Raw genomic sequence first — 26,288 nt, forward strand, 5'->3', positions numbered from 1 at the left:
CTGCACTCTTTCGAGGCTGTTGATACCATTTGAGCAGAAGTTTGCAGAACTTCTTAAAATGAGTGTCAAGGTGCACTGTTTAGGTTTCTGCTTGCAGAGACCACAAGAGTTATTCTTAGACAAGTAACCCGTGCTGTTAGTAAGTTCCTTATCTGTCTCACTGTGGTTTCCACAACATTACCGTATAATTTGAATTGCAGTGCATCCGAGCCAAGAGTTGATTTATGCTGTGTTTCAGGGTAAAGGAGATCTATGTAGCACAGAAAGATCAAAGGATCGCAGGGCATTATCGCATGGATATATGCCCTTTGGTACAACTGGTCAAGTTCACAGTACATTTATTATCAAAGTATGTATACATTATACAACCTTGAGATTTGTCTCCTTACGGGCATACACAACACAATAACCCCAGAAAAACCCTTAAAAAAAAGACTGACAAACACCCAACGAGCAGAGAGAGAAAGAGAACGAATCATGGGAACAATATAAATAAGCAAATAGTATTAAGAATGAAAGTGAGTCCTCTGACACGGAGCCCTGGAGCAGGATCAGGGCCTCAGCCTCAATGCAGCGAAGAGCAGAGTAGACATGGCAGAGCAGCAAGCAGAACCGGCCCACGCCCACCCAGCTAGCCCCACCTTCCTGCATCCGGCCTGTAATCGTTCTAAACCACTCCCATCCATGGACCTACCCGAGTGCTTCTTAAATGATACCACTGTACCTGCCTCAATCACTTCCTCTGTCAGCTCCCTCCATAGACTCACCACACTCTCTGAAAAAAGTCATCCGCCCCATGTCCCTTTTAAACCTTTCCCCTCTTGCCCTAAAACTCTGCCCCCAGTTTTGCTCTCCCCTACCATCCACCTCATCTATGTGTCCCATAATTTTAAACGTTTCTTTCAGTTCGCCACTCATTCTCCTGAGTTCTAGTGAATAAAGACCAACTCTGCCTATAAGTCAGGACCTCTGGTCTTGTCAATATCCTTGTACATCTTTTCTGCTCTCTTTCCAGTTTAACATGTCTTTCTGATAACAGGATGACCAAAGCTGAGCACAGCATTCCAAATGATGCCTCATCAATGTCTTTATTTTTACAAAATATACTTTGTAGGGACCGGAAGTCCTTACAAAGGACTCTGAGAATGGCTGAGAGGATCACAGGGGTCTCCCTACCCACCGTAGACATTTATCAGCAGCACTGCACAACACAGACTTTAATATTATCAAGGATCCCACCACAATAAAGTAAAGAAAGTAACGCAAAGGCCGTAAGGCTTCTGAACTCCCTGTCACATTGCATTTGAAGGGTCACTGGTTAATCTGTTTTGAATACAACATTTTAATTTATGCATATGTATAATTCATCTGTAGATTTCATTCTTACTTTCATAAATTATTATGTGTTGCGTGTTATGTGTCCTACTGTGCTGTACACCCAGGCTCAGAGAATCGTTTCATTTGACGGTATACGTGTGTATAGTTGAATGACAATGAACTTGACTTTATACATAATAAAAATTCTTTGCAAGAATAAAGCATTCAATGATTTTTTATTGTTTGCATTCATAGTCAATATTTTCTCTACTGCTTTATTATATGCATACACATTAATAACACTGATGCCACTCAATGTGGCCTCTGGGGGGCTTTCTTGCTCAAACCGGCCCCTCCCTCTTCCGTAGGAGAAGAACCTACACCGTGGTCCTTGTAGTGAGCTGTTTCAAGTTCCTGATGCTCATCTCCGAGCATCTAACCTTGTCCCATTATATTGATGGCACACTTGTATTTGAGGAGAATTGGTATGTCACTAAAGACGCACTCACAGATATCTCCAGACCAGCTGTGGAGAGCATTCTGACTGGCTAGTATGGAGGGGCCATGCCACAGGATTGGAAAAAGCTGCAGAAAGTTGTTGTCAACTCAGCCAGCTCCATCGTTGTCACCCGCATCCAGGACACGTTCAAAAGGTGATTTCTCAAAAAGGCAGCATCCATCGTTAAGGACACCCATCATGCCCTCTACTCATTACTACCATTAGGAAGGAGGCACAAGACATACCTTCAATGTTTCAGGAACAGCTTCTTCACTCCATGATCAGATATCTGAATGGACAACGAACCCATGAACACTAATTCAATATCTCCCCCTCTATTAATTAATCAATTAATTGATTAATTTATTGATATACAGAATAGAAAAGGTCTTTCCAACCCTTCAAACTGCACTGCCTAGGCATCCCTGATTTAACCCCAGCCTAATCACAGGATAATTTACAATGACCAATTACCTTAACAAACAGAATGTCTTTGGACTTTGGGAGGAAACTGGAGCACCTGCAGGAAACCCATGCACTCGTTTGGAGAATGTACAAACTCCTTATGGGCAGCACTGGGAATTGAACCTGGGAAAGCAAAGCGTTGTGCTAACCTCTACCCTATGGCGCTGCCTATAGCCTATATATGCTTATTGTAATTTATAGATTTTATCGTTACACGTTGTAATGTACTGCTGCCGCAAAGCAAGAAATTACATGATTATGACGGTGATATTAAACCTAGTTCTGGTTCTGATTTCCCAAGCGTCAGTCCGTCCTCAGCACAGACACCCGTAACAGTTCCTCCGCGGACATCTCGATGTGTTTGGCAGACACACTTGGAGGAAGACACCTCACCAGCTCGCACACAGCTGCAATGACAGGTCAATTTCAACGTTTAGGAGAAGTTTGGATAGGTACATGCATAGGAGAGGTATGGAGGGCTGTGGTCCCGATGCAGGTCGATGGGAGTGGGCAGTTTAAATGGTTTGGCATGGGCTAGATGGACAGAAGGGTCTGTTTCTGTGCTACACTGTTGCTCTTAAACACCCCAATTTGTATACTTGATGCCCTGACTGTGTGCCGAGTGCCTTCTTCACAGCCTCTCTATCCATGGCATTTGTACCCTAAGGTCCCTCTGGTCTACAGCGTTCCCGAGTGCCCTACCATGAACAGAATGCACTCACTGCATTAGCAATGCCCCGCGCCTAATAAAGAGGCCGCTGAGTGTGTGTTCCTGGTTTTCCGCTGGTGTAGCCCATCCACTTTCAGGCTCTACCAGCTGTGCGTTCAGAGACGATCCCCTGCACGCCACTGTTGTAACGCTTGGTTACTCGTTGCCTTCCTGTTGCTTGAAACAGTCCGGCCATTTTCCTCTGACCTCACACACAAAATGCTGTTGGAACACAGCAGGCCTGGCAGCATCTATAAGGAGAAGCACTGTCGACGATCTCGGGCCGAAACGTCGACAGCGCTTCTCCCTATAGATGCTGCCTGGCCTGCTGAGTCCCACCAGCATTTTGAGTGTGTTGCTTGAATTTCCAGCATCTGCAGATTTCCTCGTGTTTCCTCTGACCTCTCTATTTAACAAGGCGAATTTGTCAACACAACTGCCGGTCACTGGATTTTCTTTTTTTGTGTTCTACTATTCTCTGTAAACTTTAGAGACTGTTATGCGTGATCAGGAGATCGGCAATTTCCGAGATACTGACATTACCCCGTCCGGCGCTATCAATTATTCCAGTGTCGAAGTCACCCATTCTGATGTTTGAACAGCCTGTATGCTTTTTGTGCATTGAATTGCTGCCGAACGGGGCGATTTGAGTACCACAGAAACCTGGTGTTTTCACACACAACGATCTTTAGAGTGCGAAAAAAAAAATTCCAGTGTGCGAACAATTAAGAGGCCGATTAACCTAATCGGCACCTTTGCACACTGGCAGTTTGTTCGTCCTACTGGGTGCGGTCTTTTCACTATTTCTGTTGTGTTTCTTGCATTTACTGTGTATGCCAGCAAGAAACCAAATCTCAGGGTTGTATACATGTTGGCATACAAGTAATTTATACTTTCATAATAACTTTTCTTTGAATTTTCATCATAAACGTTTAAATCATTGTCTTCCCCTGTGTTGTTGCAGTAGTGTAGATTCAGAGAATGTTACACGCCGAGTGGCCTGTTTCACTGCTCTCCCCACACGCTGACCAATGAAAACCACAAGACATGGTGAGTGAGGCCATTTGGCCCATCCCGTCTGCTTTTTTCCTCATCAAGGCTGATTTACTACCCTCCCCTACCCCCAACCCAATTCTCCTGCCTTCTCCCTCGGACTATTTTCGTTAGGTCTCATTTGCATCGAGGCAGGGTCTCGGCATGAAACGCCGACTGCCCGTTTCCCTCCGTATATTCTGCCTGGACCACTGCGTTTCTGCAGCCCCTTCGTGGGAAACTAACAAGGCGTGACGCTGCCCGCATCCTGTAGATACCCATTTGGGAGTCAGAGGGAAACCAGTGGATTTCATGTACTTCCCCCATTTGAAAGGGGTTGGTGAGGTATGTTGTACGAGTGCTTTAAGAAGTATAATCTGCAGTTGCGCACCCTTCCCTGAAGCTCGGTGGGTGTTACTTAACAATGATAGCAACCCTAAAACTCAGAAAACAACCGGTTGCTCGGCCGGCAGCTGCCGACTATGACATCACCCTTCCTCTTTCTGCCTCTGCAGATTCACTTCAATTGCCATTTCGCCGCTGCTGGGATCCCGTCTCTCCTCTTGGACCGACTCTCCGCCGTGCCCCTCCTGCGCACTCGCCTGGATCTTTCGGTATGTCAATGCCTCTGCGGGAACACTCGCGTTCTCGACTGGGCACAGCTTGATGCATTAAGCGCTGTTAACTTTCGTTTCAAGTTGCTCTCAGAAAAAAAATCCCCGAAGATTTTGAAGGCATTGGCCAGACCGCACCTGGAGTACTGTGAGCAGTTTTGGTTGTGCTGTCATTGGAGAGAGTCCAGAGGAGAATAATCCTGGAATAACGGATGACGGCAGGGCCGGGGAGCTTAGTAAAAGTGAGGGAGGATCTCATTGAAACCTGTCGAATTTTGGAAGACCTAGAGAGGTGGACATAGAGAGGGTGTTTCTCATAGTGGAGTAGTCCAGGACCAAAGGGCACAGCCTCAAAATAGAGAGACATCCATTTAGATCAGAGATGAGGAAACATTTATTTAAACAGAGGGTGGTGAGCGCACGGCCTCAGATTAGAAGGATATCCCTTTAGAACAGAGACGAGAAGGATTTTTTTTTAGTCAGAGGGTGGTGAATCTATGAAATTCATGGATGTGAAGTCATTGGGTATATAACCATATAACAAGTACAGCACGGAAACAGGTCATCTCGGCCCTTCTAGTCAGTGCTGAATGCTTACTCTCACCTAGTCACACCAACCTGCACTCAACCCATAATCCTCCATTCCTTTCCTGTCTATTTACCTATCCAATTTTTAAAAAAATGACAATATCGAACCTATCTCTACCTCTTCCACTGGAAGCTCGTTCCACACAGCTACCATTCTCTGAGTAAAGAAGTTCCCCCTCGTGTAACCCCTAAACTTTTGCCCGTTAACTCTCAAATCATGTTCTCTTGTTTGAATCTCCCGTACTCTCAATGGAAAAAGCCTATTCACGTCAACTCTATCTATCCCCCCTCATAAATTTAAATACCTCTATTAACCTTCTACGCTCCAAAAAGAATATTTAATGTGGAGGTTGACTGGATCTTAATTAGTGAGGGGGTCAAATGTTACAGGAAGAAGGCAGAAGAATGGGGCTGAGCGGGACCCGTATAGGCTGGCCTATATTAATACAGGCTGAGGGGGTGGAGATACATCTCTAACTGAGGAGGAGTAAGGGGCACCTAGCAGGTCACCCTTGGATAAGGTGTAGCCGCCCCCCCCACCCCCGGTCAGGTTCACGTGGTGCCATGGGAGCTGGTGCATCTCACAAATCCTGGTTATGCGACCACTGACACCAGGCAGACAAACTCTGAAATGTATGGCTGGGGCCACCCGTCTTGTAAAGTCGCTGCCCAGAAGGAGGAAATGGCAAACCACTTCTGCAGAAAATGCCAAGAACAATCATGGTCATGGAAGAACCATGATTGTCCATGTCATACAACAAAGCACATAATAACTGACTGATATTGAAACAGGAGCAGCTGTACAAGATGTCGGTGAGGCTGGACTTGGAGTAGCGTGTGCGATTCTGGGCATCCAGGATGTCATTAAGCTGGGGAGGGGATGTCATTAAGCACCAATATTGGGGAAAGAAGGAGCTGTACCAAAGGGATGGGCTGCACCTGAATCGTGATGTGACCTGGATCCTAGCGAACTGCATAACTAGGGCTGTGGATAGGACTTTAAACTATATCATGGTGGGGGGGGGGTGAGGTGGGGTGGTTGGTGGGTGGGTGGGTTCAACAGATTGAAGAAGTATGGATAAAGTAAAAATGATAAGTGTGGATAAAGCAAAAGAAGAAGATAAAAGAGAGGAAAGTAAGTGCGGAGTGACGAAAAGTCAAGTGCAAAAGAGTAAAAGATTACAAGATTTTAAAAGCACAATGAGTGTATTTGAATGCGTTCAGTATTTGAATCAAGGTCAGTGAACTTGTGGCTCAAATCAGTACAAAGAGGTATGATGTATTGGCCATCACAGAGCCATGGTTGAAGGGTGGAGAGGATTGGGAATTAAATATCCTAGGGTATCAGGTAATAAGTAAGGATAGGCTGGAAGGTAAGGGAGGTGGGGTAGTGTCTTAATTAAATATTAGATCAGGGCAATATTGAGAGATGATATAAGATCTAAGGAGCAGAATGTTGAATCCATCTGGGTAGAGATTAAGAATAGTAAAGGGGAAAAAAATCACTGGTGGAAGTTGTTTATCGGCCATTGAATAATAACATGATCAGAATCAGGTTTATTATCACCGGCATGTGTTGTGAAATTTATTAACTCGGCAGCAGCAGTTCAATGCAATACATAATAAAGAAGAAAATAATATTAAATAAATATATCAATTACAGCATACATATATTGAATAGATTAAAAATCATGCAAAAACAGAAAAATATATGTTAAAAAAGTGAGGTCGTGTTAATGTGTTCAATGTCCATTTAGAGATTGATGGCAAAGGGTAGGAAGCCTTTCCTGAATCGCTGAGTGTGTGCCTTCAAGCTTCTATACCCCCTACTTGAGGGTAACAGTGAGAAAAGGGCATGCCCTGGGTACTGGAGGTCCTTAATAATGGACGCTGCCTTTCTGAGACGCTGCTCCCTGAAGATGCCCTGGGTGCTTTGTAGGCTAGTACCCAAGAAGGAGCTGACTATATTTATAACCTTCTGCAGCTTCCTTTGGACAGTGATGTAGCCTGTCTGAATGATCTCCATGGTACATCTATAGAAGTTTTTCATTTATTTGTGTCTTACCAAATCTCTTCAAATTACTCATGAAGTATAGTCGCTCTCTTGCCTAATTTATAACTGCATCAATATGTTGGGACCAGGTTAGGTCCTCCGAGATCTTAACTCCCAGGAACTTGAAATTCCTCACTCTCTCTACTTCTGATCACTCTTCGAGGATTGGTATGTGTTCCTTTGTCTTACCCTTTCTGAGGTCCACATTCAGCTCTTTCGTCTTACTGAATTTGAGTACAAGGTTGTTGTTGCGACATCTCTCTACCAGTTGGCATATCTCGCTCCTGTATGCCCCTTCGTCTCCATCTGAGATTCTACCAACAATGGTTGTATCATCAGCACATTTATAGATGGTATTTGAGCTGTGCCTAGCCACACAGTCATGGTTATAGAGAGTAGAGCAGTGGGCTAAGCACACACCCTGACGTGAACCAGTGTTGATAATCAGTGAGGAGGAGGTATTATCACCAATCCACACAGATTGTGGTCTTCCAGTTAGGAAGTTGGGGATCCAATTTCAGAGAGAGGTACAGAGGACCAAATTCTGTAACTTCTCAATCAGGATTGTGGGAATGATGGTATTAAATGCTGAGCTATAGTTGATGAACTGCATCCTGACGTAGGTGATGGTTTAAAGCCGTGTGGAGAGCCATTGATGTCGCATCTGCCCTTGACCTATTGTGGCGTTAGGCAAATTGCAATGGGTCTAGGTCCTTGATGAGGAACATGTTCAGTCCAGCCATGATCAACCTCTCAAAGCATTTCAGATGTGAGTGCTACTGGGTGATAGTCATTAAGACAGTTCACGTGATTATTCTTAGGCATTGGCATAATTATTGCCTTTTGGAAGCAGTGGAAACTGCCCATAGCAGTGAGAGGTAGAGAATGTCCTTGAATACTCCTTCCAGTTGGTTGGCACAAGTTTTCAGAGCTTTACCGGGTACTCCATCAGGACCTTCCGCCTTGTGAGGGTACACCCTCTTTAAAGACAGCTTAACATCGGCCTCTGAGACAGAGATCACAGGGTCACAGGGTGCAGCAGGAATCTTCACAGCTGTAGTTATACTCTCCCTTTCAAAGGCATTGAGTTCATCTGGAAGTGAAAACATCGCTGCCATTCATGTTATTTAGTTTCACTTTTTAGGAAATAATGTCTTGCAAACCCTGCCAGAGTTGCCGTACATCTGATGTCACCTCAAACCTCATTCAAAATTGTCTCTTCACCCTTGAAATATCCCTCCGCAAATCCTACCTGGTTTTACAGTACAGATTTAAATGACACAGATCTAGCCTTCAGCTGATGACGTACATCCTGGTTCATCCACGGCTTTTGGTCTGGGAATATAAAGTAAGTCTTTATAGGCACACTCTCGTCCACACAGGCTTTAATGAAGTTGGTAACCACTGCAGCACTCTCATCCAGATTCGAAGATGAATCCCTGAATACAGTCAATTCCATCAATTCAAAGCAGTCCTGTAAGCACTCCTTTGCTTCTCTTGTCTATACATCTTAGTCTTCACTACTGGCGTTGCAGTTTTCAGTCTCTGCCTTTAGTCAGGGAGGAGAAGTTCAGCCAGGTGATCAGACTTTCCGAAGTGAGGGCGTGGAATAGCACGGTAGGCATTCTTGACGGTGGTGTAACAGAGGTCCAGTGTGTTGTTTCCTCTGGTATTGCAAGTGATCTGCTGATGGTACAGGCAATAATCAAAGAAATATCTGAGGCATATAATAATGGACCAGCAGTTATCATGGGGAACCTTAACTTGCATATAGATGGGGTGAATCAAGTTGGTTGAGGCAGTCTTGAGGAGGACTTCATAGAATACATTCATGATGGCTTTCTTGAACTGCATGTTACTGAACCTACAAGGGAACGTGCTATCTTAGATCTGGTACTGTGCAATGACACAGGTAAAATTAGTGATCTAGTTGTTAGGGATTCTCTTGGAAAGAATGATCACATTATGACTGAATTTCTCATACAGCTTGTGAATCGAAAACTGGTTCAATCTAAAACCAGTGTATAATGCTTAAACAATGAAGACTACAATGGGATGAGGGAGGATTTGGCTGGAGTAGACTGGCTATATGGTGGGACAGTTGAGGAACAGTGGAAGACATTCAAAGAGATTTTTCATGGTGCTCAACAAAAGTATATTCCAGTTAAAAGCAAGGACAGTAAGTGTGAGGAGACCCAGCTTTGGATAACTAAGGAAATAAAAGAAGGCGTCAAACTAAAAGCTCATGCATACAAAGTCAAATACGAGGAAATCTGCAGATGCTGGAAATTCAAGCAACACACACACAAAATGCTGACGAAGGGTCTTGGCCCGAAAATTTGACAGCGCTTCTCCCTATAGATGCTGCCTGGCCTGCTGCATTTCACCAGCATTTTGTGTGTGTTGCATACAAAGTCGCCAAGAGTAGTGGGAAATTGGAAGCTTGGGAAAACTTTACAAAGCATCATAGAACCACTAAGCGAGCAATAAAGAAAGGGAAGCGATATTATGAAAATAAAATAGCACAAAATACTAAAATGGATAGTAAAAGTTTTTATAATTGTATAAAGCGGAAAAGGGTGGCTAAAGTGAATGCAGGTCCCTTGGAGGACACGAAGAGGGAATTGATGTTGGGTAATGAGGAAATGGTCGAGGCTTTGAATGATTATTTTGTGTCAGTCTTCACGGTGGAGGACACATCTAACATGCCAAAGAGAGATGTTATGGATGCGATGGGAGGTGAGGCCTTTGATACAATAGCTACCACTAAAGAGGTAGTGCTGAGCATACATGTAGGCCTGAATAATGATAAGTCCCCTGGTCCAGATGGTATGCATCCCAGGGTAGTGAAAGAAACAGCAGAAGTTATAGTAGAGGCTTTGGTGATGATTTACCAAAATTCTCTGGACTCTGGGCAGGTCCCGATGGATTGGAAGATGGCGAATGTCATACCACTGTTCATAAAAGGATGTAGGCAAAAGGCAGGTAACTATAGGCCAGTTAGTTTAACATCTGTAGTTGGGAAAATGCTTGAAACTATTATTAAAGAAGTAGCGAGGTATCTATAAAGAAGTAGATCTATCAGGCAGACACAGCATAGATTCAGCAAAGACAGATCCTGGTTGATAAACTTACTGGAGTTCTTTGACGATATAGTGAGCACAGTGGATAGAGGGGAACAGATGGATGTTATCTCCTTGGATTTCCAGAAGGTGTTCGATAAAGTGCCACATAAAAGACTTATTCGTAAGATAAGGATGCATAGAATTGGGGGTGACGTGTTAGCATGGATGGAGGATTGGGTAACTAATATAAAGCAGAGAATTGGGATGCATTGGTGTTCTCTGGTTGGCAATCAGTGGTGAGCAGTGTGCCGCAGGGGTCGGTGCTGGGCCTGCAACTGTTCATGATATACATTAACGGTCTGGAAGAGGAGACTGAGTGTAGTGTATCTAAGTTTGCTGATGACACTAAATTGAGTAGAGAAGCAAACTGTGCAGAAGATATGGAGAGTCTGCAGAGAGATATAGACAGGTTAAGTGAGTGGGTAATGGTCTGGTAGATGGAGTACAATGTTGGTAAATGTGAAGTCATCTACATCGGAAAGAAAATGAAAGAGCAGGTTATTATTTAAACGGTAAAAAAAACTGCAGACGGATTTTGGAGTGCTTGTGCATGAATCGCAAAGGTTGGTTTGCAGGTGTAGCTGGCGATCAAGAAGGCAAATGGAATGTTATCCTTCATTGCGAGAGGGATTGAATTTAAGAACAGGGAGGTTATGCTACAACTGTACAGGGTACTGGTGAGGCTACATCTGGAATACTGCATGCAGTTCTGATCTCTTTACTTGATGGAGGATATAGTGATTTTGGAGGTGGTACAGAGGAAGTTCTTATAGAAACATATAAGTTTATAAAAGGGATAGATAAGATAGAGGCAGGAAAGTTGTTTGCTCTGGTAGGCGAGACTAGAACTAGGGGACATAGCCTCAAGATTTGGGAGAGTAGATTTAGGATGGAGATGAGGAGGAACTGCTTTTCCCAGAGAGTGGTGAATCAGTGGAATTCTCTGCCCAATGAAGCAGTGGAGGCTACTTCAGTAAATATATTTAAGATAGGTTTTTGCAAAGTAGGTGAATCAAGTTTTATGGGGAAAAGGCAGGTAGGTGGAGATGAGTCCATGGCCAGATCAGCCATGACCTTATTGAATGGTGGAACAGGCTCGATGGGCCAGATGGCTGACTCCTGCTCCTATATCTTATGTTCTTAATGAAGGGTGGCTTCATTGGAACCCATCGACTGTTGAAAGGCCTCAATAGGACAGTTGTGGAGACAATGTTTGTTATGGTGGTGGAGTCAAAGACCAGAGAACACAGCCTCAGAACAGAGGGACGTCCTTTTAGAATGGAGATGATGAGGAACTTTAGCGTGAGAGTGATGAATCTGTGGAATTTGTTGCCAAAGGTGGATGTGGAGGCCAAGTTATTTTATATATTTAAGGCAGAGATTGATAGATTCTTGATTAATCAGGGAATAAAGGAGTAATGTAGAAAGGCAGGAGATTGGAGCCGAGGAAAAAGTACCAGCTCAGTTTTTTTTCTATTTTGTATTTCTATTTTCTATTTTATCATAATATAAGTATATGCATGTAATTTGGTTCCTTAAGGTTGTTATAGCTGTGGGTGGTAGTGGAGATATCCCACTATCTATATAATGCTTCCAATGGCAGGTCTCTCATATAGCCTCTGACAACCAAGTTGAGCTCCTTCCCTTTACATGTGGTTTAGCTACAAAGCTGGTTCATTGTAAATTCATAGATCTCATTTCAGAGGGGAAGAAGCTGTTCCTGCAAACTGTGTTTCTTCAGGTTCCTGTACTTCCTCCTTCATGGCAGCAATGAAAAGATGGCATGTCCTGGGTGGTGGGGGTTCTTAATGATGGATGCTGCCTTTCTGAGGTATTGCCACTTGAAGATAGAAACATAGAAAATCTACAGCATAATACAGGCCCTTCAGCCCACAAAGTTGTGCCGAACATGTCCCTATCTTATAGGGTTACCTTTTGACCTCTATTTTACTAAGCTCCATGTACCTATCTAAATGTCTCTTAAAAGACCCTATCGTATCCGCCTCCACCATCGTTACCGGCAGCCCATTCCATGCACTCACCACTCTATGAGCAAAAAAAAAAAAAATTACCCCTGACATCTCTTCTGTATCTACCCCGCAGCACCTTAAACCTGTGTCCTCTTAAAACAACCATTTCACTCCTAGGAAAAAACCTCTGACTATCCACATGATCAATGCCTCTCATGATCTTATACACCTCTATCAGGTCACCTCTCATCCTCCGTCGCTCCAAGGACAAAAGGCCGAGTTCACTCAACCTGTTTTCATAAGGCATGCTCCCCAATCCAGGCAACATCCTTCTGATTCCCCTCTGCACACTTTCTATGGTTTCCATATCCTTCCTGTAGTGAGGCAACCAGAACTGAGCACAGTACTCCAAGTGGGGTCTGACCAGGGTCCTATATAGTTGCAACATTACCTCTCAGCTCCTAAATTCAATTCCATGATTGATGAAAATACACCATAATACACCATACGACTTCTTAACAACAGAGACAACCTGAGCAGGTGCTTTGAGTGTCCTATGGACTAGGACCCTTAGGTCCCTCTGAAACTCCACATTGCCAAGAGTCTTACCAATAATACTATATTCTGCCATCATATTTGACCTACCAAAATGAACCACTTCACACTTATCTGGGTTGAACTCCATCTGCCAGTTCTCAGTCCAGTTTTTCATCCTATCAATGTCCCACTGTAACCTCTGACAGCCCTCCACACTATCCGCAACACCTCCAACCTTTGTGTGATCAGCAAGCTTACTAATCCATCCCTCCACTTCCTCATCCAGGTCATTTATAAAAATCACGAAGAGTAAGGGTCCCAGAACAGAACCCTAAGGCGCCCTACTGGTGACCGACCTCTGTGCAGAATATGACCCGTCTACAAACACTCTTTGCCTTCTGTGGGCAAGATGTCTTCAATGCTGGAGAGACTAGTGCCCAGGATGGAGCTCTCTGCAGCTTTCCCCAATCCTTTGGAATGGCCCCTCCATACCAGATGGTGACACAACCTGTTAACGTGCTCTCCATAGTACATCTGTAGACATTTGCGAGGGTCTTTGGTGTTACTCCAAGTCACATTTAAGTCAGAGATTGCTAATGTGAAAGAGGGTTGCAGGGAGAAGGTGTGAGACGAGGTTGAAAAAAACCCTGCCACGATTGAATGGCGGAGCAGACTTTAGGTGCTGAATTGGTTTAAGGGAATGGCATGATCTGGCTGGGCCGAAGGGCCTGTTGCAAAACTGTGCGAATCAATGATTGCATGACTAAGTTCCACGTGCTCCCAATCCTTAGAATGTCATTTCTGGGAAATTTAAGTATCATTATTCGATGGTGTTGTGTTGAAAATGTTTCAGGCACAGAAAAATCATGCTTCCTCTTGTGGTCTTGTGCCTTAAATAAATACATATTCTGCATGAAGTCGTTGACAGTTCACCATAGCCACTGTCATTCTTTTCAAAGTTCAAAGATCCAAGTAAGCTTATTATCAAAGTACATGTCACCATAGACTACCCTGAGGTGCATTCTTTTTGAGGATATTCACAGCAAATAGTGAAAAAACATTTTAGAATGAACGGAAAATGGCACATAAAAATATTGTCAAAAAGCAAGCAATGTGCAAAAGGCAAATTATGCGAATTGAAAAAAGGAATAGTAACAGCAATACAGGACACAGAAAGTGATCGAAATACACTATAAAAGGCCAACAAATTCAAGACAATAAATGCCGAAATTACCAAGTGAAACCAGAACCAATCCAACAGATTACAGGATCCTTTAGCAGTTTAACTCAATCTAATTGCTTACATAGGCAACCATGAGAATTAAAAAAAATCTTGTATAAAATACAAATCCATAAATAAAATCACAAATTATTATAAATATAGGACTGATCCATTTCTAGAACAGAGTCCCACTAATTATATTATGACTGATCCATTATTGCAGATAGGACAATCCATAATGAATGTCTAGATCTATTATTACAGGATAAACATGGAAGAATGACTTACTTAATAGATATAGTCATTTAAAACACACATAACTTACATAAATCAGTATGTGAAAAACACCAGAGATATGCTGAATTAACAGAGGAAATTGAAAGACTATGGAACATGAACAAGTTATACGTTGTCCCGATATCTACAACTGGCGTCATCCCAAAGGCACAACACAATAGCATTAAACACTTAGGGCTACACAACAATATCTATGCAGATCTTTAGAAGTCCACAATACTAAACACCACCAGAATAGGCTGAAAGTTCCTAGCATTTGAGAAATAAGTGTGCTTGTCCATGCCTGTACCTTAGGTTTTATCAGCTTGAGCTGAGAAAAAAATAACAATAATAATATTAAATAATAAGATCATGAGTTATTTGCAACTCCCCCATGGGCATTGCCAAGCCCAGCTGTAAAAGAAGGAGGGTTGGGCATGGGCCTAGGAACCCCATTCCATAAAAATTCTGAGGTACAGAAACAGTAACAGATACTCCAAAGTCCTTATCCCTGGATCTTTGAAGATGGGTCTCACCTGTGGATGACTTGAAAGGCTGGCCCAGGACAGAGGACTCTTGGCCAGCTCCTGTGGGCAGTCTTTGCCCCAGTCAGGGAGATGGTCCTGAGAAGAAGAAGTTATTTTCTGAGAGCCCACCGCTCTTGTAAATCGCCTCTTTCTTCTGATATGATTTTTGAACATGTTTTGAATTTAATAGATTTTGAGAGTGTAAGTTTCGATCACTCTTCCCCAATGACCCCTTCAGAAAATCTTTTCAATTGCTCTTCTTCAGTCGGCAAAACAAGATTCCAAACAGCCTCGTCCTGACTTGGTTCCTCAGTATGTGGATCGTGGAGTCGGTTATCTTTCCTACTTGCTGTTTTCCTTGGGAAGAAGCATCTGAAACTAAACCAGATTCTCTCTGGAAGGTTCCAGGAGACTCTGAATGGGAAAATAAATTCTCCCAGGTACTGGATTCTAGTGGTTACCTGAAGGAATTGCATATTTCCTTGTAACATTGACTTTAGAATATCAAACGTGGAACAGTACAGCTCGAGGACAGGCCCTGCAGCTAAATTAATGTCGTGCTAACTTAAACTAGCAACTAAATGTTTAACTAAACCAATCCCTTTTTGACTATAAAATGTCCACATCTCTCCATTCTTTGGATATCAAAGTGCCTATTTTAAGAGCCTATTAACTGCCTCTGTCGTAGGTGACTTCACCACCACTCATGGCAGAATATTCCATGCACCTGCCATTCTCTGAGGACTAGAATGTAAGGGCAAAGTGTTACTTTAAAAGTAATTACAAGAACAAGAGAAAGTCTTCAGATGCTGGAGATCCAAAGCAACACACACACACACACACACACACACACACACACACACACACACACACACACACACACACACACACACACACAGAGTTGTAGGAAATCAAGCAGGTCAGGCAGCATCTGCGGGAATGAATACATAGTCGATGTTTTGGGCCGAGACCCTTCTTCAGGACTGAGAAGGAAGGGGGAAGATGCCAGAATAGAAAAAGGTGGGAGGAGGAGAAGGAGATGAGCTGGAGGGTGATAGCTGAAGCCAAGTAGGTGGGGAAGGTCAAGAACTGGAGAAGATGGAATCTGATAGGAGAGGGGAGCGGACCGTAAGAGAAAGGTAAGGAAGAGGGGACCCAGAGGCAAGTACAGGCAGGTGAGGAGAAGTAAAAGGTCATGGTGTGGAATAGAGGGATGGGAGCGGGAAGGGGAATCTGTTTACAAGCATGAGAAATCAGTATTCATGCCATCAAGTTGGAGACTAACCAGACGGAATATAGGGTGTCGCTCCACCTTATTGTGGCACTGGAGGAGGCTGACACATCGGAATTGGAGTGAGAATTGGAATTTAGGCCATCGGGCAGTCCCGCTTGTGGCGTATCATGCAGAGATACCCAACTAAGTGGCCACCCCACTTTACTGTGGGCCTCAACAATGTAGAGCAGGCTGTATTGGGAGCATTGGACACAATAGAAAAAGATGGGAGCCCAAGACATGAGAGTTTTAGTTCGTTTTTACTCCGAGCAAGGGGCGCATGTATCATTTGGTAGTGCCATGATGTATGCAATTCTGTTATGTTTACATATAATCTGTAACGAATTAGTTAAATGAACAAGAATGCTTAATCAAACAATATTACTCAAATACTACCGAAATATAAAATAAACAACACTCCCCCTGCTTAGTTATAAATTCCAATTCAATATAGCATGTATTTCCATTGTATACACGGTATATTATATAATACAACTGCTGTACAGATATCCACAGTATTGCAAATTTATGTTGTACCATCCAGGCCTAAAGGCTGTGGGGGTTATCTTATTCTTGTGGGATAATGTATTCCCTGACAAGGGGGATCACTCTGCTTGGCAGGTGAAACTTACAGCTGTGAAACAATTCTAGGTTCTGTGGCCTCCTCAGAATATGGTAGTTGCTGAAGTTGACTTTGGGACTACAGGGACTCTATCCACCTCTGTGCTCTAATAATTGACTCTGTTGTCCACAACTGGTCGTCTCCAGTTGATATCAGACACCATCTCCACTGTGTAAGGGAACGGTTTAGTTCAGTTATTCACCTTTCTGAGTACCCGCTGTAGATCGTCACTGCAGTCCCTCGCCAGGGTTGCTTTGTCTGAGGCGCCCTCAATTTGTCTCAGCTGTCTGTCCTGCTGAGATTGGGCTTGAGGAGATCCAAACACTAGGGCCAGTCCAGCTGGTGAGCTGCCGGTTGCCGAAGGTGTTGCACTACGATATGCAAGGAGGAGATTGATGAGCTTCTGATTCAGTGTTAGTGCAGTGTATTCTGCGTTCTTCAGAATCCAGAAGCTTTCCGCCAAGTTATTTGCAGCTGGGTGGTACGTTGCAGATGTAAAATGTCTTACTCCATTTACTTTCAGGGATGACTGAAGCTGTTCCACCAAAAACTGTGATCCATTGTCACTGACTAAGTGTTCTGGACCACCAGACCTTGCAAAGAATCTTCTCAACACTTCAACAGTGCTTGAGGGGATAGTGGAGGCTACTGGGAACATGTCAGGCTGCTTTGTAGCTTCATCCACTACTACCACAAAACCTGTGCCAGTGAAAATCCACAGGGCATCCTCTGCCAGGGTAATGCAGACCGTTCCCACGGGTGGAGAGGCGCTGCTCTTGGCATCTTCTGGACGTGTTGGCATCCCTTACAGTGTATGGCAAGCTGCTTGATCTGCTGATTTATCCCAGGCCACCAGACTAAGCTTTGAGCTAATGCTTTCATTTAAACCACATCTAGATTACCGCTAGGTAGCTCCTCCAACACTTTAGCCCTCAGCTTGGATGGTACAACAGCTCTCAAACTCAATAAAGCAATCTTTGGGAAGGGCAAGTTCATCTCAGCACTGGTAAAACTGGGGCAACTGGGGCTTCTGCTGCACATTCCAGCCATTTGATTTGCCATGTGGACCTGAAGCAGTGTGAGGTTTTTTTTTTGGTTATTCTTTGGGTTATCACTACTGTAATAGGGAATCTTTTGATTTGCATTAAAGAATGTTGTCTTTTGTAAATTTTTCAGGTATTTCCTTTTAGAAAGTTAAACAGGACAATTCATCAGCATTTCCATGATTAGTTGTCCTCTTGAATTTAATAATATAATGGTGTCTTCCAATAAACAGAGCACATCTCTGCACTTGTGTGGCTGCTGTTAGTGGAACACCTTTCTGTGAATTGAAAATTGACTCTGGCAGTTGATGATCAGTAATGAGGTTAAATTCTCTCCCATACAAGTATTGGTTGGAACATTTTCCACCCTAAACTAGACTCGAGGTCTCTCTGTCAATCTGTACATAATTTTTCTCTGCAGTGGTAAGGGAAGATGATGCACAGGTTATGGGGCGTTCACTTCCTTCCTTCATAACATGTGACATGTTTGCACCTATAGCATGAGGGGAGGCGCTACAGGCAAGCTTCACTGGATGATGTGGCAAACTTCACTGATAATAGATCATAATGTATGAGTACAGTGCCTGATGCTACCAGGCCCATCTACCTTCAAAGCCACCTCACACTGCTTCGTCCACTGCTATTTCTTCCTGATCTGTAGTAACGAGTTCAAGGGAGGACAGCACAATAGCTAGGTTTGACAGGAACCTGTTATAGTAATTGACTAATTCTATATGGGACCGCAACAGTGACACGTCATTTGGTCTTGGGGCACCTACCTCTGCTTCAATTTTCTCATGTTTGTCTTGCACCAACCACCGCAAACTGGGCTATAAATGTGCAGGAGCAGTGTGTGGTTCAGTGCCTTGCTCAAGGATACACACGCTTGAACTATTGAACTTCAGATCGCCAGCTCAAAGCCTTAACCACTTGGCCACACAACTTGAGCATCGATTGTGTGACCGTAGTATGTGATGCTTGGTTTAAAAAATTCAGACAGGTTCTGCTGTGCTCTGAACTCATATTTTTCTAATTGTTTTAACACTGTCTTGAGATCTTGGAGCTGCTCCTTGTCATCCCTACCGGTAATTAGGTAACACTGAGTACCCGGACAGCCTTGCAGCACCTGGTTCATAAATTTCTGCCACAGTACATGAAGATGTTACTCCAAAAGTAAGCATATTGTAGTGAAAAAGACTTTGTGAGTGTTTATGGTGAGAAACACTTTCAACTCCTCTTCCATCTTAGTTAGATCTCAGCTAAGCCGACTTTGCTGAAGTTTTTCCCTCCAGAAAAGTTTCCAAAAGTATCCTTTATCCTGGGCAGAGGGTATTGATCTACTTTCAGTACTTGGTCGATGGTGACAAGCTCACCACAGATCCTGACAGATCCATTCATCCTGGCTGCTGTTGCCCATGGCCTCCAGTCAACCTTGGAAAGAGTTTGTTCAGTCTCCATTCAATCTAGCTCATGGACTACTTAATTATGGATGGATGAATGGAGGGAGAGAGGAAGATCAATTGCTACTGCAATACCTAGTACACAATACAAGGACATAATGCTGAAGCATTGGTCGGATGCTTGGAGTTTGTTGAGCATGATTGGAACCCTTATCTAAGGAAAGATAGTCTGGCATTGGAACGGTTTGAGAGAAGGTTCACATGAATGATCCAGAGATGAAGCGGTTAATTAAAAAAAAAACATTTGATGGCTTTGTGCCTCTGCTCTAGTCTGTGGACAGGAAGGGTTCTGACCAGCTGTTTCATCATCTGGTACGGAAATGGCAGAGCATTGGACCACAAGACCCTGCTGAAGATTGTAAGAACTGCTAAGGGTAATATCAGGATCTCTCTACTCCTACCCCCCAGGACACGCCTCAGAAGCATTGTTTTATGCAGAGCCCTCAGTATTGTCAAGGACCCATTCTATCTGTTCCACTTTCTTTGATCCCTACTGTCAGGCGGAAGGTACCGAAGTGTTAGAACAAGGACTGTTAAGCTGGGTAACAGCTTCTTCTCTCAGGCTGAACGCCCTGCTGCCACCCGGTACATATTATTTATGACAGCACCAGTAGCTGTAATACTGTTGTACACGTGCACTTTACGTCAACATGTACGTCCACAGAATGTTATTTAATACTCTGTATAACTAATTTATGCACTGCGTGTGACGTACTGCGTTTTGCACCTTGGTTCCAGAGGAACTTCGTTTCATTGAGCTGTTTACATGTTCCCAGTCGACTAGCAATAAACTTGAAGCTGACTGAACTGCTTTCTCTTCCAGAGCCCCTGGGAGCGGGTGACTGACGGCGTACTCGAGTGGACGATGGTCGGGAAGTCTCTTTTCCTCCTATCCCTTCTCCAAGGTATCATTGCAACTGAGCACCCTCGCAAATGAAAATGCCCAGAGAATGACTGGGGGCAAGGCTCATAAAACTGCAAACCCCGTGTCACCCTTTTTATCCAAGATTGACTTCTCGTGACCTTTTTCTATCTGAGGCCCCAGTATTATAGAGTCACACGGCACAGAAGCAGCCCCCTTTCATTCGTGCTGTGCAAGGAGCCTTTCCAAGCTATTCCCATTTGCCCCACATTAGACCCTTGGAGCCCAAACACACCAACCAAGTTGCCCATGCAATCTAGCTCCCATTGCTCAACGCTGGACCACACTCTTATCAGCCTTTTCCATCTGTGTAACTGTCCAAGTGTCTTTTAAGTAATAATGTACTTGCACCTACCACTTCTGGCAGCTCATTCCATATATGGACCACCTTCACTGATTCTGAAGCAGCTTCTTCCCCTCCCCCATCCAATTTCTGAATGGACATTGAACCTATGAACAGTGCCTCACTACCTTTTTGATTTTTATTTTGCGCTTCTTATTTAATTCAACCACACAAACCACAGTAATTCAGTTTTTATCTTTTTAATTAGGTATTATATTGTACGGCTGCCACAAAGAACAATTTTGTCGGTGCCTGGAAGTTTATGGCAGGGAGAGTTTCTCCCTTTTGCTGCCTGATATCGGGACTATTGAAGTCGATCGGGACTTAAGACTTTTTTTTAAACCGTGCCTACGTTCTGCTTTTAGCAAATTATGGTATTGTTTTGCACTGCTGTAACTATATGCTATAATTATGTGGGGTTTATTTGTCAGTGTGAGTCTTTGCTTTGTCCTGTTTTTTTGTGATATCACTCTGGAGGAACATTGTATCATTTCTTAATGCATGCATGCATTTCTAAACGACAATAAACGAGGACTCATAATATAAATTTTCATGACATACTGTATGCTGGTGATATTAAACCTGAATCTTCTGAACCTTCTTCTGAACCCTCTGGCTGACAATGTTGTCCGCCAAGCTCCCGTTAAATCTCTCCCCTCGCATCTCAAACCTGTACCCTCTTGTTCTTGATTCCCCAATCCTGGGGAAAAAGTGACTGCCTTTTCTCTATCTGTGCTCCTTATTTATTTCATGCACTCATCAGTCTCCTCTGATCCAAGGAATGAAGTCCCAATCTTTCCGTATAACTCACTCCCTTGAGTTGTTGCAACGCTGGTCAATCTTCCCTGCACTCTTTCCAGCTTTCTGGCATCTTCCCAACAGCAGGGTGACCAAAACTGAACAGGGTACATACAGTGCAGCCTCACCAGCATCTTGTCCAACTCAGCTCCTGCACTCAGTGCCCTGACCTAATGAGGCCAGTGTACCAAAAACCTTCTTCACTGACCCGTCTAGCTATGAAGCCATTCTCAGGGATCATGTACCTGTACCCCAAGGTCCCTCTGTTCTCTGATATTGGCCCGGGCCTTGCCATTCACTGTGGAAGTCCTACCCTGGTTTGACTCCACAGGGTGCAACACCTCGTACTTATTTAAACTAAACTTAATTTCCTATTCCTTCCGTGAATTGCGATCACTGTTTACACCACCTGAGATGCCATCTTCCATGTCAGCTGCAGACCGACGTACTATGTCTTGTACATCCAAGATGTTGATATACAATCAATGACATCTTTATTATGTACACCGGCTCATTAATGCAAATATCTAATCAGTCAATCATGGAGCAGCAACTCAGTGCATAAAAGCATGCAGACATGGTCAAGAGGTTCATCTGTTGTTGAGACCAAACATCTGAATGGAGAAGAAATGTGACCTAAGTGATTTTCACTGTAGAATGATTTTTGGTGTCAGACGGGGTTGTTTGAAACTGCTGATCTCCTAGGATTTCCCTACACAGCAGTCTCTAGAGTTTACAGAGAATGAGGCAAGGACCAAAAGCATCCAGGGAGCAGCAGTTCTGTGGGTGAAAAATTTAGTTAATGAGAGAGGTCAGAGGAGAATGGCCAGGCTGGTTCAAACTGAGTGGAAAGTGACAGTAACTCAAATAAACTCGCCTTGCAACAGATGCAGAAGAGCATCTCTGAATGCACAGCACAACGAATCTTGAAGTGGATGGGCTACAGCAGCAGGAGACTATGAACATCCACTAAGTGGCCACTTTAGTAGTTACAGGAGCTACCAAAAATTGTGGCAAATGGGTGCATATTAAAAACAAGCGCGATACTAATGGACCAGATAGGCCACTCACTTCATCAACAGGTAAAGGACACCGCTGAGGTGACAGCGGTTTCTGGGGAGATGGATCAGACCTCAACTATATACAGAAAGGTACTAGAAAAGGGCCAGTAACATCATGAGGGATCCCACCCACCCTGCTCATAAACTACTTGTCTCACTCCCACCAGGAATGAGGTTACTTAACATCCACGCCAGGATCTCCAGCTTCAAAAACAGTTACTTTCCCTAAGCAGTAAGGCTGATCAACATCCCCACCGACTAACATACCCTTTCATACTGCCAACCACCAGAACCTTATCATTTCTTGTCAAAGTCACCTTATGTACAGAGACTCCTGTGCCTAGCATCACGTTATGGTCATATACATTCAATCTAAGTGCAGAAGCTATCTTATATATTTATATTTATTGTGCTTTTCAAATTATGCATTCTTTATCTTATTGTATTTTTTGTGCAACATCGGATCTGGAGTAAGAATTATTTCGTTCTCCTTTTCACTTCTGTACTGAAAATGGCATTAAACAATGTTGAATCTTGAATCATCTTTTCTGGTCCCCTTTCCATTGCAGGGGTGCTGCCGAGCGAATGGACCATGAGGGCCCTCCCCCACCGCGCCATCAGCAAGTCTTGCGTGGTGATCCCCTGCTCTTTCGACTTCCCCTCGAACCCTTACCAGTCCGTCCACGGGGCCTGGTTCAAGTACTGGTATTACTGGAAGTACACTGTGTGTTACACAAAAAACCCCGACTACAGGATGTCCGAATTTAAGGGGCGAGCTAAGATTGTTGGAAACCTGAGCGAGAGGGACTGCTCGCTGAGGATCGATAACCTCAGACGCTCGGACAGTGACGTCTACTTCTTCTACGTGGAACTGGAAGGGTTCAACTCTTACACCTATACAACACCCGTCCAACTCCAGGTTCTTGGTGAGACTCTTTCCATAGAAATACAGAAGATAGTATTGGTACATGGCTTCTTCATGTGGTCACATCTTAATACCAAAACTTTAAGCAGAGTTGGACCATTCAGCCCGTCAGGTCTGCACTTCCATTCCATCATGGTTGATTTACCATCCCTCTCAACGCCCTTCTCTTGCCTTCTCCTCGTAACCTTCAGCTCCTTTACTGACTAAGATCCGATCAACCTCAGTTTTAGATATACCTAATGACTTGGCCTCCTCAGTTGTCTAGTGGTAATTAATACAGATTCACCACCCTCTGGCTAAAGAAATTCTTCCTCATCTCTGTTCTAAATTGACATCCTTGCATTTTGAGGCTGTGCATTCCAGTCCTGGACTCTCTCACTATAGAAACGTCCTCTTCATGTCCACTCTATCTAGGCCTTTCAATATTCAGTCAGTTTGTATGAGATACCCCTTCATTCCAACTAGTACTGGCCCAGAGCTTTCAAGCGTTCCACATACATTAACCCTTTCACTTCTTTTGAACCTCCTCTGGACTCTCTCCAATGCCAGGACATCATTACCATCTTTCAAGGTAAGGGGCCCTTAGCTAAGGACCATGTATCCTTCGTGACTGCTCTTGTGGATAGTGTGTGGCATCACTGACCACACTGATTGGTGGAATCTCCAGCTGATAATAAGAGTATCTGGAGTGCTGAGGTTATCAAAGGACAGGAGCTTTAGTGGGTCCATAGAGTCATGGGGCTCTGAAGGGAAGGATTGGCACATTGAATCATGGAGGCTTAGAGTCATAGAGAACTACAGCACAGAAATAGGTCCTTTGGCCCATCTAGTCTGTGCTGAAATGGTTTTCTACCTTGTCCCATCTACTATGTTACACCACCAGCAGCCTATCCTGGTTCAAGCATGTCAACCAGAAAGCTCAGGAACTCCTCTACTTGGAAGTTCTGGAATGGAAAGTGCCATCCTGAGGACAGATGAGGTGGAGACAAGGGAAACAAGGAATGGCATTTTTACAACTGACAGTGTTGTCTCAGTCAATATTGGTGGTTAAACTGTCAACTGTCACAACTGTATTATCTTTAAAGCTTATTTTTGTGATCACCCTACATGGTTTCCTGAAAGGTTGCTGATGCAGGTAGACAGGCAAAGAAGGTGTTTGGCTTACTCGTCCAGTTCCCTCGAAGTGGTGCAGCTTCCTGGCATCTGCCACCTTCTCAGGTAGTTTGCTGGAGATGGGGGAGAAAGAAAAAAGTCTTCCTTGGATGTCTCACAGATTTCCCTGTGTGGTAATTCTCCAGAACTTCCTGTTCCCCAGAGGTTCCTGACAAACCAGAGATCCTGCTGCCGGACACTCTAACTGAAGGCACTCGGGTGAATATCGTCTGCAAGGCTCTCTATACTTGCCCTGAGCACCGTCCCTCTCTAACCTGGAGTGAGCTGGCCAATTCCACCGTCAACGAGCTCGGGGAGCAGTCGAGTAGGGAGATCTCCAATGTGCTGACCTTCACTCCGTCATTTGATCTCCACGGGCAAACCATTCGCTGTACGGTGGATTATTTTGAGACGAGTCATCGACTGGAAAGCTCCATCGTCCTGAATGTGAGATGTAAGTGTCCATTATAGTGTACAGATTCAAGACTCAAGATTAATTATTGTCATGCTTCAGAACCTGGGTGTAAGGGAGAACAAAATCATTTTTGCTCCGGGTCAATAGACACAATAAATTCTATAAAACGCAATGTACGCGTGAAGTAGAAGCGCATGGGGGAATGAAGGGTGCTGAGGAATGAATGATGTAGATGTAGTGATGTTGGGGTTTGGTGGGGAGGGTTAATGGGTGGAAGTGATGGCTTGGTGGAAGTAACTGTTTTTGAGTCTAGCGGTCTTGGCATGGGGTGGCAGGGTGGAGATACGTCTCTACCCGAGGACATGTAAGGCACTTCCTTCCTCTGCTAGCCTTCAGGTCACCCTTGTGCAAGGTGCAGCACTTGCTTAGCAGCCCCACCCCCTCCCAATCACAGTCACATGAAGCCATGGGTGCAGGTGGTGGACGGTCGCATGAGCTGTCAGTTATGTGACCATTGACGCCAGGCAGACAATCCCTGATGAGTATTGATAATGGCTCGGGGTGGGGGGGGGGGTTGTCACCCATCTTGTAAAGACACTGCCCACAAGAAGGTAATGGCAAACTACTTTTGTAAAGAAAATTGTCAAGGAAAATGATGGTCGAAGACCGTGACTGGCTGCGTCATACAACACGGAGCATAATGATGAAGATAATGATGGCCCTGGCATGGATGCTACATAGCCTCCTCCCTGACGGGAGCTGGACAAACAGGAGGGTGGTGGGGGGGGGATCCTTCATGATGCTGGTGACCAGCACCTTTCTGTACACGGGTCCTTGATGGTGAGTAGTTGGGTGCTGCTGATGTGTCTGGCACTTTAGACGAAACCTCCTGTCCACTGCAGTGAAGTTTCTGTGCCAAGCAGTGATGCTCTCTGTTAGGATGCTCTCAACCATGTCCACTGTAGAAGACCGTGGGCACTGATGTGCGTTGCCCAGCTCTCTTTAGCTTCTTCTCTGTACGCCGCCTTTTTTGTAGCAGTTGTAAATCCATGTTTGGATACGGCATTGCAGAAAGCTCAGGGCCAAGCCTGCGCATACCATGAGCATGCAGTTGAGGCTGAGGATGGACTTGACTGAGGCTTACAAAAATATGAAGGTAGAAAGCTGGTATCTTTATCCGCAGGGACCAAATGTCGTGTTCTAGGGGTAATGCATGCAAGGTGAGAGGGGAGTAAACTCCAAGGAGATGTAAGGAGCAGGTTTTATTTTTACACAGAGAGTGGAAGGTGCCTGGAATGGGCTGCTATTAAAGCAAGGATGTGGAGGCTTTGGAGAGGGAG

The 26,288-nt window shown here is 44.2% G+C and overlaps 1 protein-coding gene across 1 annotated transcript in view; it reads left to right on the plus strand.

The window, feature by feature from the left end:
- Positions 1–591: 591 nt before the first annotated feature.
- Positions 592–26,288, plus strand: part of LOC132380729 (sialic acid-binding Ig-like lectin 5) — a 40,357-nt gene continuing 14,660 nt past the window's right edge. Inside the window, exons 1-5 of the mRNA XM_059949720.1 lie at positions 592–720; positions 4,538–4,636; positions 20,156–20,237; positions 23,026–23,382; positions 24,697–24,987. Of these exons, the coding sequence (XP_059805703.1) occupies positions 592–720; positions 4,538–4,636; positions 20,156–20,237; positions 23,026–23,382; positions 24,697–24,987 (958 nt within the window). The remainder of the gene's footprint in view (positions 721–4,537; positions 4,637–20,155; positions 20,238–23,025; positions 23,383–24,696; positions 24,988–26,288) is intronic.

Source organism: Hypanus sabinus, chromosome 24 (assembly GCF_030144855.1).
Source record: "Hypanus sabinus isolate sHypSab1 chromosome 24, sHypSab1.hap1, whole genome shotgun sequence".
Classification (NCBI taxonomy): Eukaryota; Metazoa; Chordata; class Chondrichthyes; order Myliobatiformes; family Dasyatidae; genus Hypanus; species Hypanus sabinus.